The sequence below is a fragment of the Styela clava genome, chromosome 1 (genome assembly GCF_964204865.1).
Source record: "Styela clava chromosome 1, kaStyClav1.hap1.2, whole genome shotgun sequence".
Classification (NCBI taxonomy): domain Eukaryota; kingdom Metazoa; phylum Chordata; class Ascidiacea; order Stolidobranchia; family Styelidae; genus Styela; species Styela clava.
Window position 1 is genome coordinate 3,997,443 of NC_135250.1, and position 21,924 is coordinate 4,019,366.

The 21,924-nt window shown below is 35.5% G+C and overlaps 2 protein-coding genes across 2 annotated transcripts in view; both read right to left on the reverse strand.

The window, feature by feature from the left end:
- The window catches only part of LOC120325511 (translocation protein SEC63 homolog), a 97,820-nt gene that overhangs the window by 54,472 nt on the left and 21,424 nt on the right, over positions 1 to 21,924 (reverse strand). The window lies entirely within an intron of this gene.
- LOC120343181 (bifunctional glutamate/proline--tRNA ligase-like) overlaps positions 1 to 21,924 on the reverse strand; it is a 29,075-nt gene that overhangs the window by 566 nt on the left and 6,585 nt on the right. The window contains exons 11-32 of the mRNA XM_078116628.1: positions 21,485 to 21,629; positions 20,777 to 20,887; positions 19,886 to 20,041; positions 19,327 to 19,518; positions 18,589 to 18,701; positions 17,467 to 17,621; positions 16,368 to 16,495; positions 11,534 to 11,743; positions 10,659 to 10,781; positions 9,838 to 9,972; positions 8,589 to 8,779; positions 7,583 to 7,727; positions 6,565 to 6,681; positions 5,550 to 5,702; positions 5,006 to 5,107; positions 4,339 to 4,494; positions 3,615 to 3,686; positions 2,840 to 2,965; positions 2,219 to 2,392; positions 1,429 to 1,584; positions 896 to 979; positions 620 to 684 (exon numbers count right to left, since the gene is read on the reverse strand). Coding sequence (XP_077972754.1) covers positions 620 to 684; positions 896 to 979; positions 1,429 to 1,584; positions 2,219 to 2,392; positions 2,840 to 2,965; positions 3,615 to 3,686; positions 4,339 to 4,494; positions 5,006 to 5,107; positions 5,550 to 5,702; positions 6,565 to 6,681; positions 7,583 to 7,727; positions 8,589 to 8,779; positions 9,838 to 9,972; positions 10,659 to 10,781; positions 11,534 to 11,743; positions 16,368 to 16,495; positions 17,467 to 17,621; positions 18,589 to 18,701; positions 19,327 to 19,518; positions 19,886 to 20,041; positions 20,777 to 20,887; positions 21,485 to 21,629 — 3,009 coding nt within the window. The remainder of the gene's footprint in view (positions 1 to 619; positions 685 to 895; positions 980 to 1,428; positions 1,585 to 2,218; positions 2,393 to 2,839; positions 2,966 to 3,614; positions 3,687 to 4,338; positions 4,495 to 5,005; positions 5,108 to 5,549; positions 5,703 to 6,564; positions 6,682 to 7,582; positions 7,728 to 8,588; positions 8,780 to 9,837; positions 9,973 to 10,658; positions 10,782 to 11,533; positions 11,744 to 16,367; positions 16,496 to 17,466; positions 17,622 to 18,588; positions 18,702 to 19,326; positions 19,519 to 19,885; positions 20,042 to 20,776; positions 20,888 to 21,484; positions 21,630 to 21,924) is intronic.

Genomic DNA, 21,924 nt, shown 5'->3' on the forward strand with positions numbered 1-21,924 from the left:
GTGTACCAGGTTGGGGTTAGGCCATAATTTTATTCAGATTTCCCTAATTTTGATTGGTAGATTCCAAATCTTATTATGATAACACAATCCATGCACAAGAAAGTGAAAACGCTGTGTCACTGGAAATAAAATTTTTCGTGTAATGAAACTATAGTGGGATAAATATGCAAATAAAATTATTATAAAATTGATTTTGGGTACTACCGTAGTATGTGTACCAGGTTAGGGTTGGGCCAAAATTTTATTTCTATTTTCCTTATTTTATTTCTATTACGAGTTCGGGACTGCCCGTGTTAGCCGAGTGAATATCCCCCTGCCCGTAGGCTTCAGTCCCTGTATATAACTTAATGTAAAATAGGCGAACAAAATTAATTACCTCCATATCGATACACACACCTCTGGAGGGCTGACAAATACTTACGCCAAAAAATTGCTATTGCACCAATGGAATTTTTTTTGTTTCACGGATAGTTAAACCCATACTAACCCTAACCCATGGGTTTTAGCACCCGCATATAGATTGAACCCGTGGATATACGCATGGGTTCAAACGTACGGTCACCATACACACACCTCTGGAGGGCTGACAAATACTTACGCCAAAAAATTGCAAACTTACCTTGCACTGTTTTTCTTGATCCAATCTTCCCATTCATCTTCCCCACAGAAAGGAGCTTGGATAATCTGAATGAAACATCAAAAAATATAAAATATCGTAATATAAAAACATTCGGAAATAAAGCCTTGAATTGTGAATTTATATTCCATATCACAATTTGGATGTGATGTTGTCATGAATTTTCGTTCTTGTAACCTCTTAAATACCATGGCTTATTTCCTCATCTATTCAAATATCTGATTCATGTCACATTTTAGCAGATTTATTAAAACAAACCTTCTTATTGTCCAGATGCTTTAAAAATTCATCCCAAGTATCAGCAACAACCATGTTCTCTTCCAGTTCTTTTGATGCTTTTGCCTGAAATAGGAAGATCTGTTTTATGCGAGGTATTAGAATTCAATCATAAATTTGCTACATTAGTTCGATTGCCTTCTGAACCTGACTAAATAGTGATAAATTATTATGGTATTTATTTATGTATATATTTGAGGCAATTCATTATTGTACTGTGAACAATATGGGTTCAGCTGTTAGCTCATCGTGCAAAGTGTTCGGAACACACTTGCCATCGCACCGCAAATTACTATTATGGATTCGCAATCTACATTTTGATGAGAGATAATTATGTGTTAAAAGCATTGCGGGCCAGCCTAGGTTGTTGGATAAGAGACCAGGCCATAGTTTGCAATCTTAAATTGTTTCCTCTCTTTCTGGAAAATTTATGAAAAAGCAAGAAAATCCATGCGAGTCTGCTATATTATTCAGCTCAGCTGTTCTTATTCAGCATTCATCTCCTTGTCCTGTACCTTCATGCTGGTCTGAATTGTTTCCAACATTGTCTTGACAGTGGCAGATAAATCTGATTCCTTGGCAGTTGTTTTCTCACCGGTGTCACGACGTGCCAGAACAAACACTCCTTGCTTCATATCCCGAGGTCCGATCTCTATTCTGATTGGCACACCCTGGAATTAAGCATAAATTTAATTGCGTACTGATATATTGATGCTATATTATATATAATACATTGGTATCAAGTAGGCTACATTACAGAATATTACGCAAAATTTGAACATATTCGACTGGTGGTTAACATGTTGGACCTTATAATTGGACACAAAGTGAACCTATGAATTGTTTTGTTATTCTGTTCTTCTTGCTATTTTCCTTTGTATTATAAAACAAAATCACTTTTCTCTTTAACTACTGGACCGTTTGCTTTAAAAATTTTCAGTGGTTGAAGATTGTATTTTTCTCTAGAAGGCTGTTTCGTGTCAATATATTTGAGCATAGCTTTCTTCGTGTTGATAACGAAGGGCCTTCCAGCTCAAGGGCTATGGCTCAATTCACATAAATCTTGAAGTGTAAATAAATCTAAATTTTGCTTTATGATACTTTATGCAAGGTTATTCAAGTATCCATCAACTATACAAGAAGCTAATAATTCTGGAACAGTCAGAATCTTCACAGTTTGGAATTGCCTATCTAACCTATTACACCGAGTGAAGTAGCTACCCTAACCCTAACCCATAGAGGGTTTGAACCTGGGATTATTACCCTGTGGTGCCAACAAAATATATTCAAAATGCAATATCAAACCTTCAATTCCCAGTGATTAAATTTCCATCCAGGAGAATAATTATCTCTGATATCAGCTTTAGCTCTGACATCTGCAGAAATCAATGTTTTCACATAATCCGAACATTTGTCGAACAATGCTTGTCGTGCTGAGTCAGCTAAAGTTGCGGTGACACCACAGGGTACAATAACAACCTGTACAATGAAAATCAAGAAAAAATTTGTATTCTGCAAACTTTGAAAAGAAATTGACCAAAGCAAGGCGAGTTCACCCGCACTCACTTGGAAGGAGACAAACTCTAGGCAAAGGTACAGGCATTTGCTTAAACGCCAAGCGCTACTAAAACTATATAAATTCTTTATACAATGGATTGAGGCTTGTCTCTAACATCGTGGAGGTCAATTGGAACATATTCTAAAAAGAATATAACTCTTGTGCTGATACTTTTGGGTACAATCATACACAAACAGAAGTTTTCTTCCTTTCTTTTCATAGTTTTTTGGGTCACATCCACATTCACAAATAAAGAAATGGTTTGTGACAATTTGACTATTATCAGGTAACCATGATAACATTGATGATAATAGATTCAGAAATTAAAATGATACAATATACATCATGGCAAAAATATTCTTTCCTACCTGTATATTTGCAACTCTAGGTGGCAGCACAAGGCCTTTATCATCGCCATGCACCATCACCATGACGCCTATTGTTCTTGTCGTTAATCCCCATGAATTTTGATAGGCAAATTCTTTCTCTCCAACCTGACAAAAACAGTTTTAAGCTTGATGACATAAGCTTACTCAAATTGACAAGTACGGTGGAAAATCTTGATGCCGTGGTGTGCTGCCTCAAAGCGCATCATGCTCAACATGCTTGCCATCTCACCTCAAAGAACCCTACATGGTTCTAATCTTGTGGAAGATAATCACATGCAAGAGGAATGCTGGGAAGATCATTTTCGTAGGATGTAGGATGGTTCATGTAAACACTGGTCAATTTAAAACTCTGCTACTATGTTTTCAAGCAAATAATATTTCTTGTGAAGTTGAAATAGGCCTAACTAGAGCTCAGCTAAGCCCATATCGCATAAATAAAAGAAGCTCATAGGATGGCGATATGTTTCATCATTGCTCTTACATTCTAGTACAGGAGTTTTTACCTAATTTTTATATTACTAGAGATCTGTTGTCTTATGAAGCGTTTTCACACTTTCACAATGCTCTGAGATATTGATAAGTAACAAGCTACTATTTTCCAAAAAAACACAAATTTAAATTTCGTTGTTTCGAAGAAAACGCCCAAAAAGAAAAATTATACTATGTATAAACTGGAACTTGTAAAAAGTCCTATCTATATGCTTCACGCCTAATACCGAAAGCTGAATTAAATGAGTAATAGATCCCAATCTACCTTGACTGGATCTTCAAAGCTGATATCAAACATTTTTGAGAAGTTTTGGCCGAGATGATGTGAAGTAGCACCCTGAAAACAAATTTTATTTTAATTTTAAATTAACATATGCTATGCCATATTGACTACGCAATCTTATCATCTTTCCACAAAAAAAGAAATTCAATAATTCAATTGAAAATATTGCACAGCATGGGACATTGCATAATTTTGAGACTGCGAACTGATTGACTTTTACTTGTTATAATCTTAGAAAGAATGGCAAAGTTTGCAGTATGCTCCCCAGCTTTTCATTTTAGGGAATGGGGGGATCTCCAATAAGGGGGATAAAACTATTTCTACAATGTGTCATTTATAAGGTTGGCCATCTGCACCAGTATATATGCTAAGATGTAGATATTCAAACACAATTATATTCAAACTGCAAATTAAAAGGTGTTTGTTACATATCAAAATTATTGTATTCGAAATTTTAAGGGGGTGTAGGAAAATTACTGGGCGAAGGCTTGAATATTCTCAAAAACTATCATGGACTATCTGCCTCACTATGTTGACCAGCAAAAGATCTTGATATTCTTTTCACCAACCTGTGACATCAACCAATTCCCTACACGTTTGAGTGGGTAGCTTTTGATCTTACTTGACCAAATTCACTCAAAAACGACAGGACCATCCTTTGTTGACCATGGTGTACAATTCTTTAAACAAAGACTGAAGATTTCACCTGAATAGCTCTTCCATTAGTTGACACATAAGCTTCACATGTTGTTGTATAGTCACCTCCAGCGAATTTCTCTTTGTTCGTTTTTCTTCCTTTCACAACAGGAATCGCAAGATAGTCTTCATATACTTGGGCGTATAATTCAAGAATCTGAAGAACCTGCGAATGTGAACGATAAATATTGCAGAGTGTCTATAAAGTCCCTTTACAATTTCAATATGAAGTCAGTTCTCAATATATCTTAACCAGGTTTATTGTTTTTTTAATCAGTGATTGTTCAAGTATTTTTACTTTATTTAATACATCTGTGAGGACCAAAACAATATATGGTATCGATGAATTCCCTTTGCAATTTAAAAAAAAATTGAGATTTCATGGAAACCCTATATGATTTTAGAGTTTAGGAACTACTACTCAACACCGCTTTGGAGTAAATTTCTTCACTAAACAGTTCATGCCCACCATTTCTTCTAGGTCGTCATAAATTCCAGACATTCTTAATGATTCTTTTATCCTTGTTTATAAAGTACCACCAACTATTGCGGGAGACAAAATCAAAAAGATATGGCTGCTTATAGTGAAAAGCAATCTCGCATACAGAGAATCTGAATAAGTTCATAAACTTGTATTGGAATCCCATCATTCAAAAACATATTATTGCAACACAAACCTCTTCCTCAGCTTCTGGTTTAGTAGCGAATGCACTGTGTCCTTCCTGCCATAAGAATTCTCTTGTTCTTAAGAATGGTTGAGGATGTTTAAACTCCCATCTCTGTGAAGTAAAACAGAAACTTGTTAAGCAAACTTTTATAAAAAAAAAATAGGAATCATGTTCTACCAAGTCATGGATTCGTCAACGCACAGCTGATAACTTTGAAAATTCATGTTCGCATGTCTCTGTCTGTTTCTATAATGTATAACAGGGTTTTCCTAACTTTTTGGGCTGCGGAACCCTGTTTGTAAATTTCTTTTTTTTGACGTACCCCCATCTTATGCCGTTTCAATTTATGTGCCTAACCAACGAGAAAGAATAATGTTTCCTTTGATGAAATAAAACTCCTAAACTTTCTGAATCAATACATACTAACGGTAAATGATGGCTGGCTAGCAGCAATTCGATAAGATTATGATTTATTTATATTAGTGCAATAAATTTTTTAAATGGTTAATACCACTCTGTATGACCCAATCGATCTGAAAATACAAACACCTACCACAACATTGCACCATTGATTATATCTCAGTGGAAGATCTCTGTGTGACTGCACCCATCGAGCATATGCCGGATACATTACTGTCTCGGAGGTAGGACGAATTGCGATTGGCTCGGCGAGTTCTGATTGGCCAGATTTTGTTACCCAGGCAACCTGAAAAAAAGATGAATTATGCGATTCAAACGCACTTCTCCGGATGGCCAAAGTATGGGGTTAAGATAAAAAAATATGTCTAGGAAGAGCTATTATTGGGAAAATTTTTTGACGTACCAACATGAAAAAAAATTTTGAACAGTATCACAATAAATTGCCACTAAAAACAATATATTTTAATATTGCTTGAAAAACCAGCTTCGAAAAGCCCTAACAGAATGAATTTAATCATTTAGATAATTGCCCTTTTAGCTTTGAAAGTTCTTGTAATAAACAAATTGCACTATTACTAAGTATGAGTCAACCTAAAACTAACTCATCAATGTAAAATATGAGAACGTTTAATCTTCAAACTCTATCCATGGGGAGAATAAATGGGTAGTCCTGTAGTATGTAAACCAAGATGGCGGACAACGGAACGTAGTATGTATACTAGGTTAGGGTTAGGCCATAATTTCAGATACAAATGAAATACTATGGAAGTCACTTGGCTAGTCCCCGAGCTCATAATAGAACTAAAATAGGGAATAAAATTATGGCATAACCCCAACCTGGTACACACATACGTTCCGGTGTCCGCCAGCTTGGTTCACATACTACAGCGGTACCAATAAATGTACGCTATATATTCTTTAATTCTCAATATAACAGAGCTCAGACAAGCCCAAGTCACATTAATCAGAGATCATAGGATGGCGACCTCTATCATCATCGCTCTGAATTATTGCTGAAGAAGATTTGGAAAAAAATATTGATTTGCTTGCAAAACGCAATTTTTAAGATTATACACGTTTATATCGAGACTGTTGAGACACTCATATCCAAGTATATTCGAGAAATAACACACAATCTATAAACCAACCTCGGGAGCAAAATCTGCGATATGTTCCTTTTCTCTTTCCAAAGCAGCTTGTGAAACAAATATTGGAAAATAACAATTTTCAACTCCCAACTTCTTGATTTCAGTGTCGAAGAAATGCTGTGAAAATAGTATAATATTGAGTACATGGAAAATTTGTGGAGATTTTCTTTGAAAATTTGGTCAACAAAAGACAAGCCATCAGTAACAAAGAGCATTGGATTCAATTATGTTGGTGTCTCAAATTAAAAATCCTTAGTTCAAAATTCAGATCCTTAGGGAGAAATGAAAATGAAGGGAACTTTGAACCAGTTATATTCTATTCCTCAAAAAAGGATTCGTTTATGTATCAGTGACAGTGTGCATAGAGCCTAAAACATAGTCATGGTTTGAAAAATGCCTCATAAAAGTCATTGAAACACATGAAAAATCAAGCATTTGACCTCAACCATTTCCAAATGAATATAAATGCCGCTCATTCTACATTGACATTTTCATAATGAGACAACGTGATTGAATCACAAAGAGAACAAAATCTTATGAATCAGTGGTTGCACCTTTTATGGCTCTAGCCCCCTTCCTGCACTCATGGCCCCCCTGTTTGTCATTCCAGTGGTATTTATAGTGTTATTTTGATTGGTAAATTCCAAATTTCATTATGTTAATCAATCCATGCTCAACAAAACACCCTGCGGAATATCTTTATCAAGCAATGAAAGTTAGAAAAATGGGGTGAGTAAAATCAATGTGTTAAGTAAAATCAATGTGTGAAACATTGTGCCCCCCCCCCCTTCGAATGCTCTACGGCCCCCTTGGGACGAATCATTTGCACACTTTTTTACGAGTCATTGACACTCCCTGCCTATAGGTTTCAGTCCATTCACACAACTTGATGTAAAGTAGGCGAACAAAATTAGTTACCTCCATATTGGTACAAACACTTCTGCACCCTTTTTTTATGAGTCATTGACAGAGCTTCACTCCGAACCAGGCTCTAAGCAAGCAGTAAAGATTCACCCACCTTAATTCTTTCCCATATTCCATATGACCAAGGACGTAGAATGTAGCAGCCACTAATATCGTAATATTCAATCATCTCTGATTTTGTGATGACTTGGGAATACCAGTCTGCGAGATCGCCTGATTTAGTTGCTTCCAGACCAAGTCTGAAAATATGAGGTTGAAGAGGTCATAGACTACGATAATCAGTAGAAGTAACAACTTATATAAAATTCATCAGAATTTCTCGCAAAAGATCAATTTTCTAACTGGCTAGGGTTCGTTTCATTCAATGGCATTTTTTTGTAAACTTCAAATCTTAATATGGCAGTCTATAAACAATGAACTATCAGACAAGAAAACAATCTAAAATCAAGCGAATAAAACAATTTTTCAGTTGCAGTCATGCTGATATCATATTGAGAATGTAAAATAAACTTAAAAAATTGCATTCCAAGGTAGAAGGGAGATGCAAAAGCCTATTCTGGTTATCGAAAATTGCCACCCTTGAAGTCTAATAGAAAACGGTTAGAACAAACTATAAACATATCAGTCTTAATAAATTGCATTCCCTTTTCTCCCAGATGAATATAAAAACGATGAATACAAAAACCTGTTCCAATTACTTTAGAAAGCAGAGCTCAGACAAGCCCAAGTCACATTAATCAGAAATCATAGGATGGCGACCTTTATCATCATAGCTCTGTATTATTGGTCAAGTTGTAAAACAGAAGAAAAAATGTTCGCAAGCTAACTATAGTAAGTAAGGGTCGCACGGGCATTTCTATGATATTTTTATGCCTTCACTGTTGAGCAAGGCACCAGATGTCAGATGCCACTATTTTCAATAGGGACCAAAATCTCTCTCTGGCTCAGAATTGGCTACCCAATTATGCCCAAACAATACTAATCTACCACATTGAACTTGCGGGTTAAAAATCTCAAAATCCTCCAAAAATATAGCAGTTTCATGATTGCTTCATGATTGCTTTGCTCACAGCAAAATGAGGCTTATTAAGTTATTGTACCTTGTTTGTTTCTTGACACCGCTCTCAGCATCATCTTGTTTTGGTTCCTGTTTTGTTGGTTTCTTTTCTTCTTTCTTTTGCGGAGTTTTCTGTTCTTTTTTCTTCCCGTCACCCCGAGCTCCTCCCCCAGCAGCAGGTTTGTAATCTCGACCTGTGAGAGTCTTGTATTCCGCTTTAGCAGCGAGGAGAATCTGCAGAAAACAAATTTGAAAAGATGTTTGCTGTTATCAGCGGGGCCAAAATCGAAAAATTCAATATTCCGAATACATTCCGAAATATTCTTTTCACTTATAAAACATTGAAAACATTCTGAAATGAGTCTGTTCCACAAGAAAAATCTTCAAGACTAGTGTAATTCGTAGAATTCAAATTTGGCTATGTAGAATAATTGAGGTAAACCTTGTTTTGATTAGTATTCTTTATTAGTATTTGTAAGTTTTGTTTAAAAGGTAGAGCTCAGCCAAGCCCAGATCATAATAATCATTCAAATCATAGGATGGCGATCAGTTTCATCATAGCTCCATATTAATTTGTTACAGTAATCGTAATGGAAATCTTAATAAAATATAATTGAACTCGGGATTTAATTGAATTAGACAATAATTTCTATGTACAATGAAGAGCTGCCAGGGCGGGGAGAGGGGATCAGCTTTTTTAATAAGTGTTGTAAACGTTTCAAAGCCATTGAAAAAAAATTTTGACGATAAAAAACTTTTGGGTGAGAAACCAAAGTTTTTTGTTTTTTTAGAACCAGACAGCTACCCATTTTCTACGCTTCAAACAAGGCATACCACTGATATCTAACTATATGCCTGGAGGTATTATTCTTGAAGGAACGGAAATATTTCTGGTTAGCATTGCTCACCCAATTTATTACATCGTGTGTGAGGTGGCAGGCATGGGATATAAATCCGAGATGTGTAAAATGCGATGCCGACGCAGTCAAGTAGAAGTTTATTTTATCATTTGCACCTGCCTATGTATGGGACGCACTTTAACGGTATGTTAACAATGCAAATAGCGCCATCTTGATTAGCAAATAATCATAAGCCGACCGAGGAAGTGCGCATTTAAGGATGTTGAAATATAATTTCTGGAAAGACCGGAACCCAATAATTTGAAGTTTTATTTACGGATCTTTGGTAAAAATATTTGAGAAGCCCTACAATAGGCTATCATGCCCTTTTCATCTTATTTAATAAACTTTTTCCAGATAACTATTATTAAAACAATCACATTGGAGACTTACTTTTACAGCTGCATCAACTTCACCCTTAGCTGCTTTGCTTGATTTAAGTTGACGAACTTTGTCACCTTGTGATGTGATCTTATCAACGACCGCTTGAGATTCTGCGGTCTCTGCCATTGGTTCAGGTTTTGGTGCCTGGAAATAGAAAATTATTTTGTAAAAATTAATCAGGTTAAAATATCAACGCATTTACTGAGGAGAAACATATAGAATGTTAATGAAAAAAATTTTAAAATTGCAAAGGGAATTTATCGGTACCATATATTGTTTTGGCCTGATTAAACCTGATTAAGATATATTGAGAACTGACTTCATAACAAAATTGAAATTATAAAGAGACTTTATGGACACTCGTACATTAAAATATCGCATCAATAGGGGTGGTCTTAGATCTATGAATCTTAGATAGCTGCTAATAGAGTCCACAAATAAAGATTATTCAACTATCAGATTGAATTTGAAAAACGACCATCAAATCAAATCTTTTGTTAGGTCTGGGTGCGGGCATCTGCGGTATCAGTGACGTGACCAGGATTTTCAAAAGAGGGTTCCAAATCAGAAATATCGAAGATTCCATACAGCAGCCTCCGCAACAGTCACCGCGATTATGCCACTCGATAGAAGGGCAGACTTTTGCAGCAGATATTTATATTTTTGCTGCGTAAAATATCCTATCCGTGTTTGGAATAGAAGTGTAAAAAAGTCAGAAAAATGAATAATTTTTTACAATGTAGATAAAGTCAAAGAAAAGGTTCTAAATTTCCGCTGTGCCAAAATATACTGTACAAAAATAATACTACAATACAAAATAAATATCCAACCTCTTGCTTCTTATTCTTAGCAGGTTGAGGAGTGGATGCAGCAGGTTTATAATCAATTCCGGTTTCTTTTTTATAATCAGCTTTCAAACTTAGAAGTAGTTTTACAGCGCTGTCGATTTGATCCTGAGAGAGAGAGAGAGATATTTAATATTTTGTCAACCAAAATACAAACAGTCATCAATACGAAAACAATGTAACAGAAATAAAATTGCTTTGGTGTGGACAAGGAGGAGCAATAGGACCCTGCGATCATCGAGGTCAACTCCCAATAGTAAAATGAAATAAATTTTTTAGAATTCCTGAACAGTTTTTTCTTCCCAGAAGCTTCTGTTATGAGTTATTTACTGCCTCATAGCTGTATATTGTCTTGAACATCTTCCTATACTTTCAATATCTCTTGGCACTTCAGCGGTGTTCCAAAACTATGCTTAGAGGAGTTTGATTTACGACTGAATAAGTGGCCTTAATTTGGGTAAAATCTATTAACAAAAGAATACATAAAAACATCACTGCACTGATATTTGTCCAAATAAATTTTTTTCTGTCTGCTAAATATCTATTTTATTTTTTTATTGTTTTTTTTTAAGTGGTGAACAACGAATTCCACTGTAAATTTTATTACCTATTTAGTTAATTAATAGGTGGAAGAGCTCAGCCAAGCCCAGATCATAATAATCATTCAAATCATAGTATGGCGATCAGTTTCATCATAGCTCTATATTAAATTGAGAGGGAATCGTAGTGGGAATCCTAGACCATAACTGAATTCAAGATTTAATTGAATTAGATTAAGGGAGGCCTAATCGTCAAGGGTTTAGACATAGGCAAAGTAAGCCCTGCGGGCCAAATGAAAATTAAATTGCAAAATTACTCACCTTTGATGCTTTCGTAGATTTCAATTTCCTCACTTCTTCTCCTTGTTTTTCAACTTTTTTAAACAATTCCTCCCCGACTTTAGATAATTTTTTAGGGTCAGCAGATTTTGTTTGACCCCCAGCTGGTGTTGGTTTGTAATCTTTTCCAGATACTGCTTTGTATTTTGTTTTTAAATCCAGAAGTGTTTTAACGGCTTCGTCTACTTTAGACTGCAAAATATAAATGAGATAAAATTAAAGTTTAGATCTAAATCACCAAATAATAAAAACTCCTAACTGTGGATTAAATTTTAAACACAATAATTATTAAAATGAATTCCCATTCAAATACGTTCCGCAACCAATAATATCGTATATAAACCCAGCCTTCATATAGCCTTAGCCTGAACTAGATTAATCAAAACATACGAAAACGATAAATATTTAGCTTGAAGGCAAATAAATGGCTGAGATACTACAAGGCTTGCTAGTTACAGATAATGTCCACAACTTGTTTACATTCACCATGAACAATCACCAAAGACTAGTAATTATTAAAAATGTAGTCCACCAATTATTACATTGGTTATATTTATTGTTTATTTACTAATCTCAAGTAATAATTACAATCATCAGAAATAATAAACAAAAAAACAACAACATACAACAGGACTATATCAACCAACTACACTGATCTCTTGAGGCATATTCTAGTATTTGTCAACTTAAGAAAACAAAACTAAAAACTTTTCAAGTCCTCAGGATTTGCTGAGTTGAATTATATTGCAAAGATTTGCAATAATACTTGGTGAACCACGCTCTCTCCCGCAGTTACCAGTCCATGTCTGGTATAGGATTAGTTAGTTAAAGGACTTGATGTTAGAGGAAGCCATAACCGTCCAGCGGTCACGTGAACCACCTCACTGTGGCGAGGTCCAGCAATCCTGTTGCACATAATTATCACCACAGGATTTGAACCTGCAAAACCATACAGGCGATGGCAGCGTATTCCTAACACTTAGCATGATGCGCCACACACCACACTTTATTTGTAAATTTCGTTAATAAGTAAAAGAGCTCAGCCAAGCCCAGATCATAATAATCATCAAATCATAGGATGGCGATCAATTTCATCATAGCTCCTTGTTTAGTTAAAATCAGTGATAGAAAATGTAGAATTTCTTGGGTCCAACAATTTGAACAATAAAAAGGGAATATTATTCCAAATAGTCAGAACAAAGATGATGTGTTCTATTCTTCATTTTGCCTATTTATCAAACATGGCTCGCAAACTGATGGAAACAGAAATAGGCAAACGAAAGGAATTTAACTTGGCTAGATAAAACCTATAGCGCATACCGTACAATAGGGTGAAGTCTACTGCTGCATTTCCCATTCCCAATGGAAACCACTTGTTCCTATATATTTAATTTAGCTGGAAACATGTCCATATTATACGAATGACTTAAATAATGCAACAATTGATTAAATACTACAGTATTGTTAGACCTCGGACTGCACTTATGTAATTGGCTATAGTAGCACAAACACTGATCTTATGATATCTAATGCAACACTACATCCTCAATGATTATACTTTTCCAGTAAAACTAATACTGGTGATGTTTTTTTGATTTTCTACAAAAACTAAAGTCATTCGTAATTTCTAGAGGTTTGGGAACATTACAATTCAATCTCGCTGTCGATGGAGCTAAGTATAAAGATTTCTAATATTCTGACTACATTCTCAAACAATTATACTTTTATAGTAGCGCTGATACTAAAAAAAAATTTCTGATCTAATATAACGAAAGGGTTCCATCCATTACATTTGAACCTGAATACTATTGAACCTATGGAAATTTTTTTGTTTTGCGGATATTTGAACCCATACTAACCATAACCCATGGGTTTTAGCACCCGCATATAGATTGAACCAGCGGATATACACATGGGTTCAAATGTACATGGGTTCAAATGTACGGTCACCTAAAGAAAGGTATACACATAATCTAAAGGCAAGTATTGTAATTCACTTTTAATACTGATGGATCTATCCATTCAAGTCTCCTATTTAGCGAAATACTATTCTGATCTGACTACAATCTCAAACAATTATAGTACTTTTATACAAAAATATAGGACACTGCAACATAAACCCATCACAGATACAACCCCCAGTGAAACTTAAGTATTGCATCATGGCAGATTTGAATTACAACAACAAGGTACAAACACTGATAATAACAAATGTAGAACATCATTGCATCAGAATTTTTCTAAAAATAAGACAAACATCAGAAATCTTATATAAGTATTAACTTGAATGACCAAGTGACCATCAATATGTGAATAATTGTTTATTTTTCGAAGCTTGCATCATTTTCAATTAAACTTTATGAAAACTTTTGAAACCAAACTCTTTATATCTCAAGTATTTATGAAATACTAAAGTAACAATTTTTCATTCTTGCATTAGGATTACATCATTCTCAACATAATTTAAATATTTACAGCAATGGCTATACAATTATAAGATAACAGTTTTAAAAGGTTTAGTTATTCAGAAATTTTCTACAAAAACAGACTCAACCGAGTAAAATGACTTCATTCATAAAAATAGATCTCTTGTCACGCTACATTGCACATCATTACATCACTCTAGTAAATAACATGGGACTCCAGAAGTGTGTGTACCAATATAGGATAGGATAGGATTTACATATTTATCCCGGGGGAGAGGAAAGCCGATATGACGGCTTATCCATATGGCGAACCACGGCCTCTCGTCCGGTTACCATTCCAAGTCGGGTATGGGATTAGTTTTACTGTATTGTTTGTTTTCGGAAGCATGGACTTGGTGGTGGAGGAAGCCGTAACCGACCAGCGGTTACGTGAACCACCCAACGACGGCGAGGAGTCCAGCAATCCTCTCGCACATAACCATTCCTGCATGGGATTCGAACCTGCGAACCCACGCAGAGTAATTAGAGGTGCGGTGGCGAGCGTATTCCTAACGCTTAGCCCGTTGAGCCACACCGCCGCGCCGGAAGTAACTAATTTTGTTCGCCTACTTTACATCAAGTTGTGTAAAGGGACTGTGACCTATGGGTAACCTAGGGGGTATATTCACTTGGCTAACACAGACAGTCCCCAAACTTGTAACAGAACTAAAATAGGGAAAATCAGAATAAAATTAAGGCCTAACCCTAACCTGGTACAAGTACCCAATAACATAAATATGCGCTTGCATTTTATAAGTATTGGGATTGGAAAGATCAAATAGCAATCCTAATTACACTCTACCAACTCTGAAATGTAATTTTAATTTTAATAAATTAACTCTATGGACAAATAAATTAATACACGAGGAAAAAAGAATAAAAGTACAACAATATAATAACAATATATCCGCTTTGTGTCCAATAAATACCAACACATCATCTCTCACTTTTTGATAAATAATGTTAAACCATCTTGCAATATTCTATGCCTCATTTATAAGCAACTATTCAATCCTATATACCGGTAATTTGAAAAATAAATGAATTTTTAAATAGAAACTGCTGAAGAAAAAAAAATTCAATAAACCTCAACCAGCAATTCTCTCTACAAAATACAAAAGAAAATATCCATTTGGACCATTTTAAAATACATTGCCATTCTTTGTTCGACTTATTGATAAGGTGTTATAACATGAGCTATAACTTAACTATAGAAAATGTTCTAAAATGGGAATTGTCAATAAACTTATCAAACTCATGTGTTTACTGTACCAGTGTGACACGTGTGTTACTATTATGCCTTTTTTCGGATCGGCTTCTTTCGACGCCGATGCCGGCGACGCAGCACTCTCTCGCCCGCCAGCCACCGAGAAAAGGGGGCGCTCCGACCGGCCCCGCACCGCTCTTTCTTGGCTCATTCGAAATTACTGTCTTTCGCTCTGACATGCCTTACCTAGGGTTAGGCTAGTATGCTTGCACGTTTGTACTTTAACTTTTTTCGGCTCGGCTTCTTTCGACGCCGATGCCGGCGACGCAGCACTCTCTCGCCCGCCAGCCACCGAGAAAAGGGTGCGCTCCGACCGGCCCCGCACCGCTCTTTCTTGGCTCATTCGAAATTACTGTCTTTCGCTCTGACATGCCTTACCTAGGTAAACCTGGTAAATTAAGATATATATTGAGAACTGACTTTATGATAAATTTGGAATTGTAGCGAGCAAGATTCTATGTATCATTTATAATATGTATTATAGAGGTCTTATCTGTCCTTTCTTTGGCCATAAATTCTGCACCTTTTATGAACTATAAAAATGAGTTGGGGCTGTTGGATATTATCGCTAGTTCATGGAGTGAAATGTGAATAATGCAGGGTGTTCATTAGGTATCGTAATTAAATTTTTGAAACACAAAGTAAATTTATTGATAGCATAATTATATAGTTTGTTGGCCTCTGTAGTGATATTTTCTTTTTTTATTAATTTAATCCAGTGCTTGAATGACCTTTCATATCTTGCTCTGGCCCACCCCTAGTGCATACAAGGTATCTGTTTTTATGGTACTCCCGTAATATAATTCCGATTTTCCTTATTTTAGTTCTATTACGAATTCGCGGCCCAAAAGTTCAAGTCCCTTTACACAACTTGATGTAAAATAGGCGAACAAAATTAGTTACCTCCATATTGGAGCGCTGTCTTCATGGATCATGAAGTAAACACAGCACTCTGCAATATCTATTTTTTATTTTGAATAAAATTCCACACTCTGGTATTTAAATCAAGGGTAGAAATAATATTACAGCCCCTAAATTTTTTTGTTAGTGAATAGCAAGACTCTTGAATAAATTCTTTTCCTACCTTTTCAGCTTTCTTTGTTTTTAAATCTCTGACAACAGATCCTTGCTTCGTAACTTCCTCGTATAGTTTCTGAGCTTCAGGAGAATCAGAAGACGCAGCACTGTCTCCTGACGATGGATCTTGCTTTGCTGCAAGAAAGCAAATATTTGAAATGTCTTCGTTGTTACTTGTTATAGTATTAGGATTGTATAAATGAATCAAACATTAAAATACAATTTTAAATTGAAGTCTATATTGTATCGTATTGTCTTGTGGGTGCTCCTGAAGTATGCGAACCAAGATGGCGGACATCGGAACGTAACATGGGTAACAGGTTAGGGTTAGACGATAATTTTTTTCCAATTTTCCTTATTTTAGTTCGAAGACTAGCCAAGAGCCTCCCGTAGTATTTATACCTAAAATTATGGCCTAACCCTAACCTAGTACACATATTACATTCCGATGTCCGCCATCTTGGTTTGCATACTTCGGGAGCCCCGTCTTGTGACTAGATTTGATATAGAATCCAAATTTGGAATTTGACATAAATCCCGTTAAATCAGCTAATTCAATTTTCTAATGAAAACGAATTTTACAATAAAAATAATATCTTGCTGAAATATGAACACGACTCAAGTGAAAACATGCCCCAAACTCCACTTGAGACTCAGTCCCCGCTACCCTGGTGAAGAATACTTTTAAAGATACCGCTTTTACTATTTATTTTTACTCTAATGAAGCTCACAAATCCCTTAAAATCTAACTATGGACCCTCTAACTGGAAATCACAATCTCAACTATTTTTACAAAAGATCTGTGAACAAAACTTCAAGATTACTTGGGTTCGGTCTTTACAGAAACTATATTTCGACATCCTTGGCAGTACAGTTCTTTTAATATATTGCCAGTTGCAAATATGAGCAAATTATAAATTAACCTTTAAAAATATAGAAGTCATACAGAACATAAATAGAAACCTTCGCGTATCCAAAGTAGGACCAATGATCCGAAATAAAGAATGCACAAATACTCGGAAGATCCGGATTCGGACTACGATCCGCCAGTTGAGTAGCTCTGCACTAGGCCAACATACTCTACTAGCAAGCATTTAACAACCAACCTTGTTGTTTTTTTGAGCCTTTCCCACTGCTAGATGAAGAACCTCCTGTGGCTTTAGATTTCTTGGCATCTTTGACACCGGACGTCGGCATTTCTTTTGTGTGTCCATCCGGTATGTGGAATAATACACATGGTGCCGATACTGACGTGTGAATACTGGAAACAAAATATTTATCGTGATTGTTCTATTAAAATGTTATTTCACACCCAACTTTATAAAAGCATATAAAGCAAAGAAAGACAGTCTGGTTGCTACTCTATCATAAATTGTACTTTTTCAAACACCTGTATACAAATAAGCTAACACATTAGGTACTGACATGATAAGTGCTTGGCAGATATATAGAAACTGCAGTGAAAGTTTAACGATACGATATAATACAAGAGAGCTAAGCTCAAATATATGGACACGTAGCGCCACCCAGTGGCAATAATTTTGATGACGTCATAGCGGAAAAAAAAAGTAATAGCCTTCTGGAGAAAAATTTTATCTTTAACCACTGAAAATATCAAAGCAATTGGTCCAGTATTCGAAGAGCAAAGCGATTTTTTAAAAATGGAGACGAAGACAAATAACAATAACAACAAAATTTTGAAACGATCGTTATGGCCACTAAACGTGTCCAATAACAGTCCCTTTCTCGCCTCAAAGAGCACTTGAAGTTGAGTATTCAAGTAGTTTGGAAATATAGTTATATACACTTATAGATACCAAATTTCACTTTTGAATGATCGAAATGTTACTATTGAAACGTTATTAAAATTTACATAAGCAAAAAAGGCACATTTATGTAATGGTAATTTTTTTTGAAGGAAAGAAACATGTTTCTAGTTTGGTATTGCCAATTTAATACACCCTAGGCATAGTTAATGACATGGGATTTAAAATCAGAATCTTTAACAACGATTACTTCATTGATAGTGTGTTGATCTAAACATAAAATTTTCACAGGAAACTTCTGGATTATTCTTAAAATCAAGAAGGTACTATATCGATCGAATATAACTAATTCCAAATGTGGTAGATGATCTGATTCATTTTGGCCCAGTCTATTCTGAACCCACACTGAGAAAAACAATGATGTACAAAATTTGAAAATTCAAAAACACATTTAATAAGCACCTTGGTGATACATAAGCCACGTCACATCTATAGAATCCTTTCCTTTGCAGCTGTATGATGTCGCCTTCCTTGAGGTCGGCTAAAGATGGGTCTCCAAGCATGGGAATTTCTTTCTGCAAATGAGATCTAGATTTTAGTAAGAGTAAAAAATGCCATGCTGCCATTTTATATAATAAGGAACGAAGATGAAGTTTTCCTGTTGGCCTGTAAAGTTGGTTTTTCTTTTATTATATTATATTTCATACAACTAGAGTAAAACTGTACTCTTTCAAGTACATGCTTCTGAAAACAAATAATTGGCAACTGATCTTATACCCGACATGGACTAGTAACCAGACAAGTGACAGTGGTTCACCATACTATCAAGCCGTCTCATCGACTTTACTCTCCCTTTGGATGAATTTGTAAATCATATCCTGTCCATGCTAAGAGACTTGCTTTGAGTACAAAGGTAATTGTCGAGATATTTGTTCCGAGTGAAACTCTCTCATCATAAAAGAAATCTTTCCTGGAACTCCTGTAGTATGTGTACCAGGTTAGGGTTAGGCCATAATTTCATTCAGATTTTCCTTTTTTTAGTTCTATTACGAGTTCAGGGACTGTCTATGTTGGCCAAGTGAATATACCCCATACCCATAGGTTTCAATCCCTTTACACAACTAAAACTAGATTTAAAGTAGGCGAACAGAATTAGTTACCCCCATATATTGGTACCCATACTTCTGGAGTGCCACTCACCTTTGAATCCGTGTTCAGAAAGTTCTTGAAATCATCATCTTTGCCCAGAACAGGTTTCGAAATAATATGTTCAAAATGTACACAAGTAACAGGGATGGGAGCTGCAGCATCAGAGTCAGTCAACCATGTAACTTTCTGAGTTTTTCTGTAATCGCGGTTCTCGAGATTAAGCTTGGCATCAATACTGGTCACCTGAGAATGAAAATAATAAAAATGATAAATTTTCTAGTGTTCCAACAATCGGGGTGTGCATGTACTTCTTAATAAATAATACTGGCTAAAATTGAGTATATATTGAATGCATAAAATTGAAAATATCTGAGTCTTTCCCAGCATAAAAAATGCCCAAAATATGGTATCATGCACAGAAACTTAGTTCATTGTGCGCAAACTCTTTCCATTTGTTTACTATTTTGGATAGGTAATAGAAACCTGAATTTTTCGTATTACATTGTCAAATGTAGGCCTAATAACATAGTCTCTACCTCATTTTATCAGGGTAGACAATGCCCTTCCAAAACAGGTGTTTTGTGCAAACCAGAAACAGAATAATACCAACCTGATTAGTTTTTTGGTCTCTATGGATCTTCTGAATTCTTATGTTTCCCCAGTTAATAAAAGTAACGTCAGTTCCCTCCTCAAATGCATCGGCATCCTCTCTTTCAACCAAAACTTGCGGTCCATACCAGACTATCTTCTTACCAATGTCTGGGTTCTGAAACCAGAACATAATGGTGAAAATATTTAGAACGGTGGTCCTCAAACTATCAATACTCATGTCCATTTACATACCAGTCCCAGAGAGGGCAAAGGTCATAAAACAGCTTATGACTGACGAGTAATCACTCACTAAAACTACCAGCCATGTTCCTAACACTCAGCAGAATGGCTCATTTATTGAGCTATGAAAAATAGATTTAGAACAGCGGTCAGTCATTAAACATCAACACTCCACGGCTTAAAGATACTTAGCTTTGTTTTTTAAGGGTTACCATCAGTTATTTTTTTCTCACAATGATAAAAAGCCAAAAAATGAAGGTATAAAAAAATAAATGCATTATAGTCAAAGAATTGAACAAATCGAAGTTTAATTTATCTATGTCATTATTATATTATTAATGTCACCATCGCAAATGCTGCCAATGGTAACTAATGAAGGCTTTTGCTCATCACCCCCTTTCACATCACACTCCCGTTATAACTATGTGTCTAGTACCAAACTGAGTCCACAATATCATGGTAATTCATTAGTTTATTTTACACATGCCAAAAATACCTATTTTACATACAAAATTAGGAAAAATAAAAAAAATGCATTTCAGTGTGAGGGAAGATGCAATGAACCATTATCGAACAGTGTCACCTATAAGGAAATCTAACAATAAATTATATCAGGAAATGTTACGAAACGCAGCGATATATTTCCTTGTTTTATTGCAAATCGTCTTACCTTAGGATGTTTTGCAGCTTCTGCTTTAACTTCTTTCGCATCAGAAATATTGACAACTACAACAGTGTCTTTCACGAGTGCAGTGAACCGTGGTGCAATAGGGTCAATGACCTAAAGAAAACGTATATAGGTTTTGAAAATTATCCAAAAATAAAGTATAAACAGGGCCGGAATATAAAGCTCTAACAAATAGGAATCAAAAATTGTGTTCCAATTGCATAGGTAAAATGTTTTGTATTTCCGGCTTAGACAAGTAATGTATTACCACTTTATAAGGTTGGCAGATCGATAGAATAGCCGGCACTGAAATTAAATATTTCCAATCAGTTTGTCAAAATGAATAAGTCAAAAAGCCATTGATTTCCTTAAAATCATTGCCAAAATGCAGCACAGAATATAGTAGGCGTACTCCCGTAGGTTAAGGTTGAGGTTAGGCCATACTTTTATTCCGATTTTCCTTATTTTAGTTCTATCACGAGTTCGGTGACTGTCTGTGTTAGCCAAGTGAATATCCCACCTGCCCATAGGTTTCAGTCCCTTTACACAACTTAATGTAAATAAGGCGAACAAAATTAGTTACCTCCATATTGGTACACACACTTCTGGAGCGCCCAAATTTTTGTATCATAGCTAGATGACAAAGTTCTAATAAGATCTCTAACTTGTGCATTCCAGTAGCTTGCAACTTCAAAATACTACAAGTTTTACCTTTTTATTGAAAGACCATATCTTGTCCCATTCCATTGTAACAACAGATTTGGAAGACCCTTGAGCAACTATGAAAGCTTTTAATCCTTCTACAGTCATTCCTCTTCTTAGAACGCCACGAACTGTTGGGAATCGAGGGTCATCCCTTGGAATAGGAAGAAAATGTCTGATTAGAGAAACTAAACTCGATACAAAATGAATGTTGAAAAACGGGGGGTTGTGGTGACTAAAGCATGTTTTTATTGATATTTTGGTCAGATTCATATTTAGCATACTGTCGAGAGTTGGGACTAAAATGAAGATTCTGAATCTTCATAGTGGGGATGTCGGTTAAAATGTCTAGCGGAAACTCAACAAGCAAAATAAATTGACTAAGCAATGTAAGCATTTTCAACAGACAGTAGAAGAAAACTTGCAAAAAGACAAAGTTTTTTAAATTA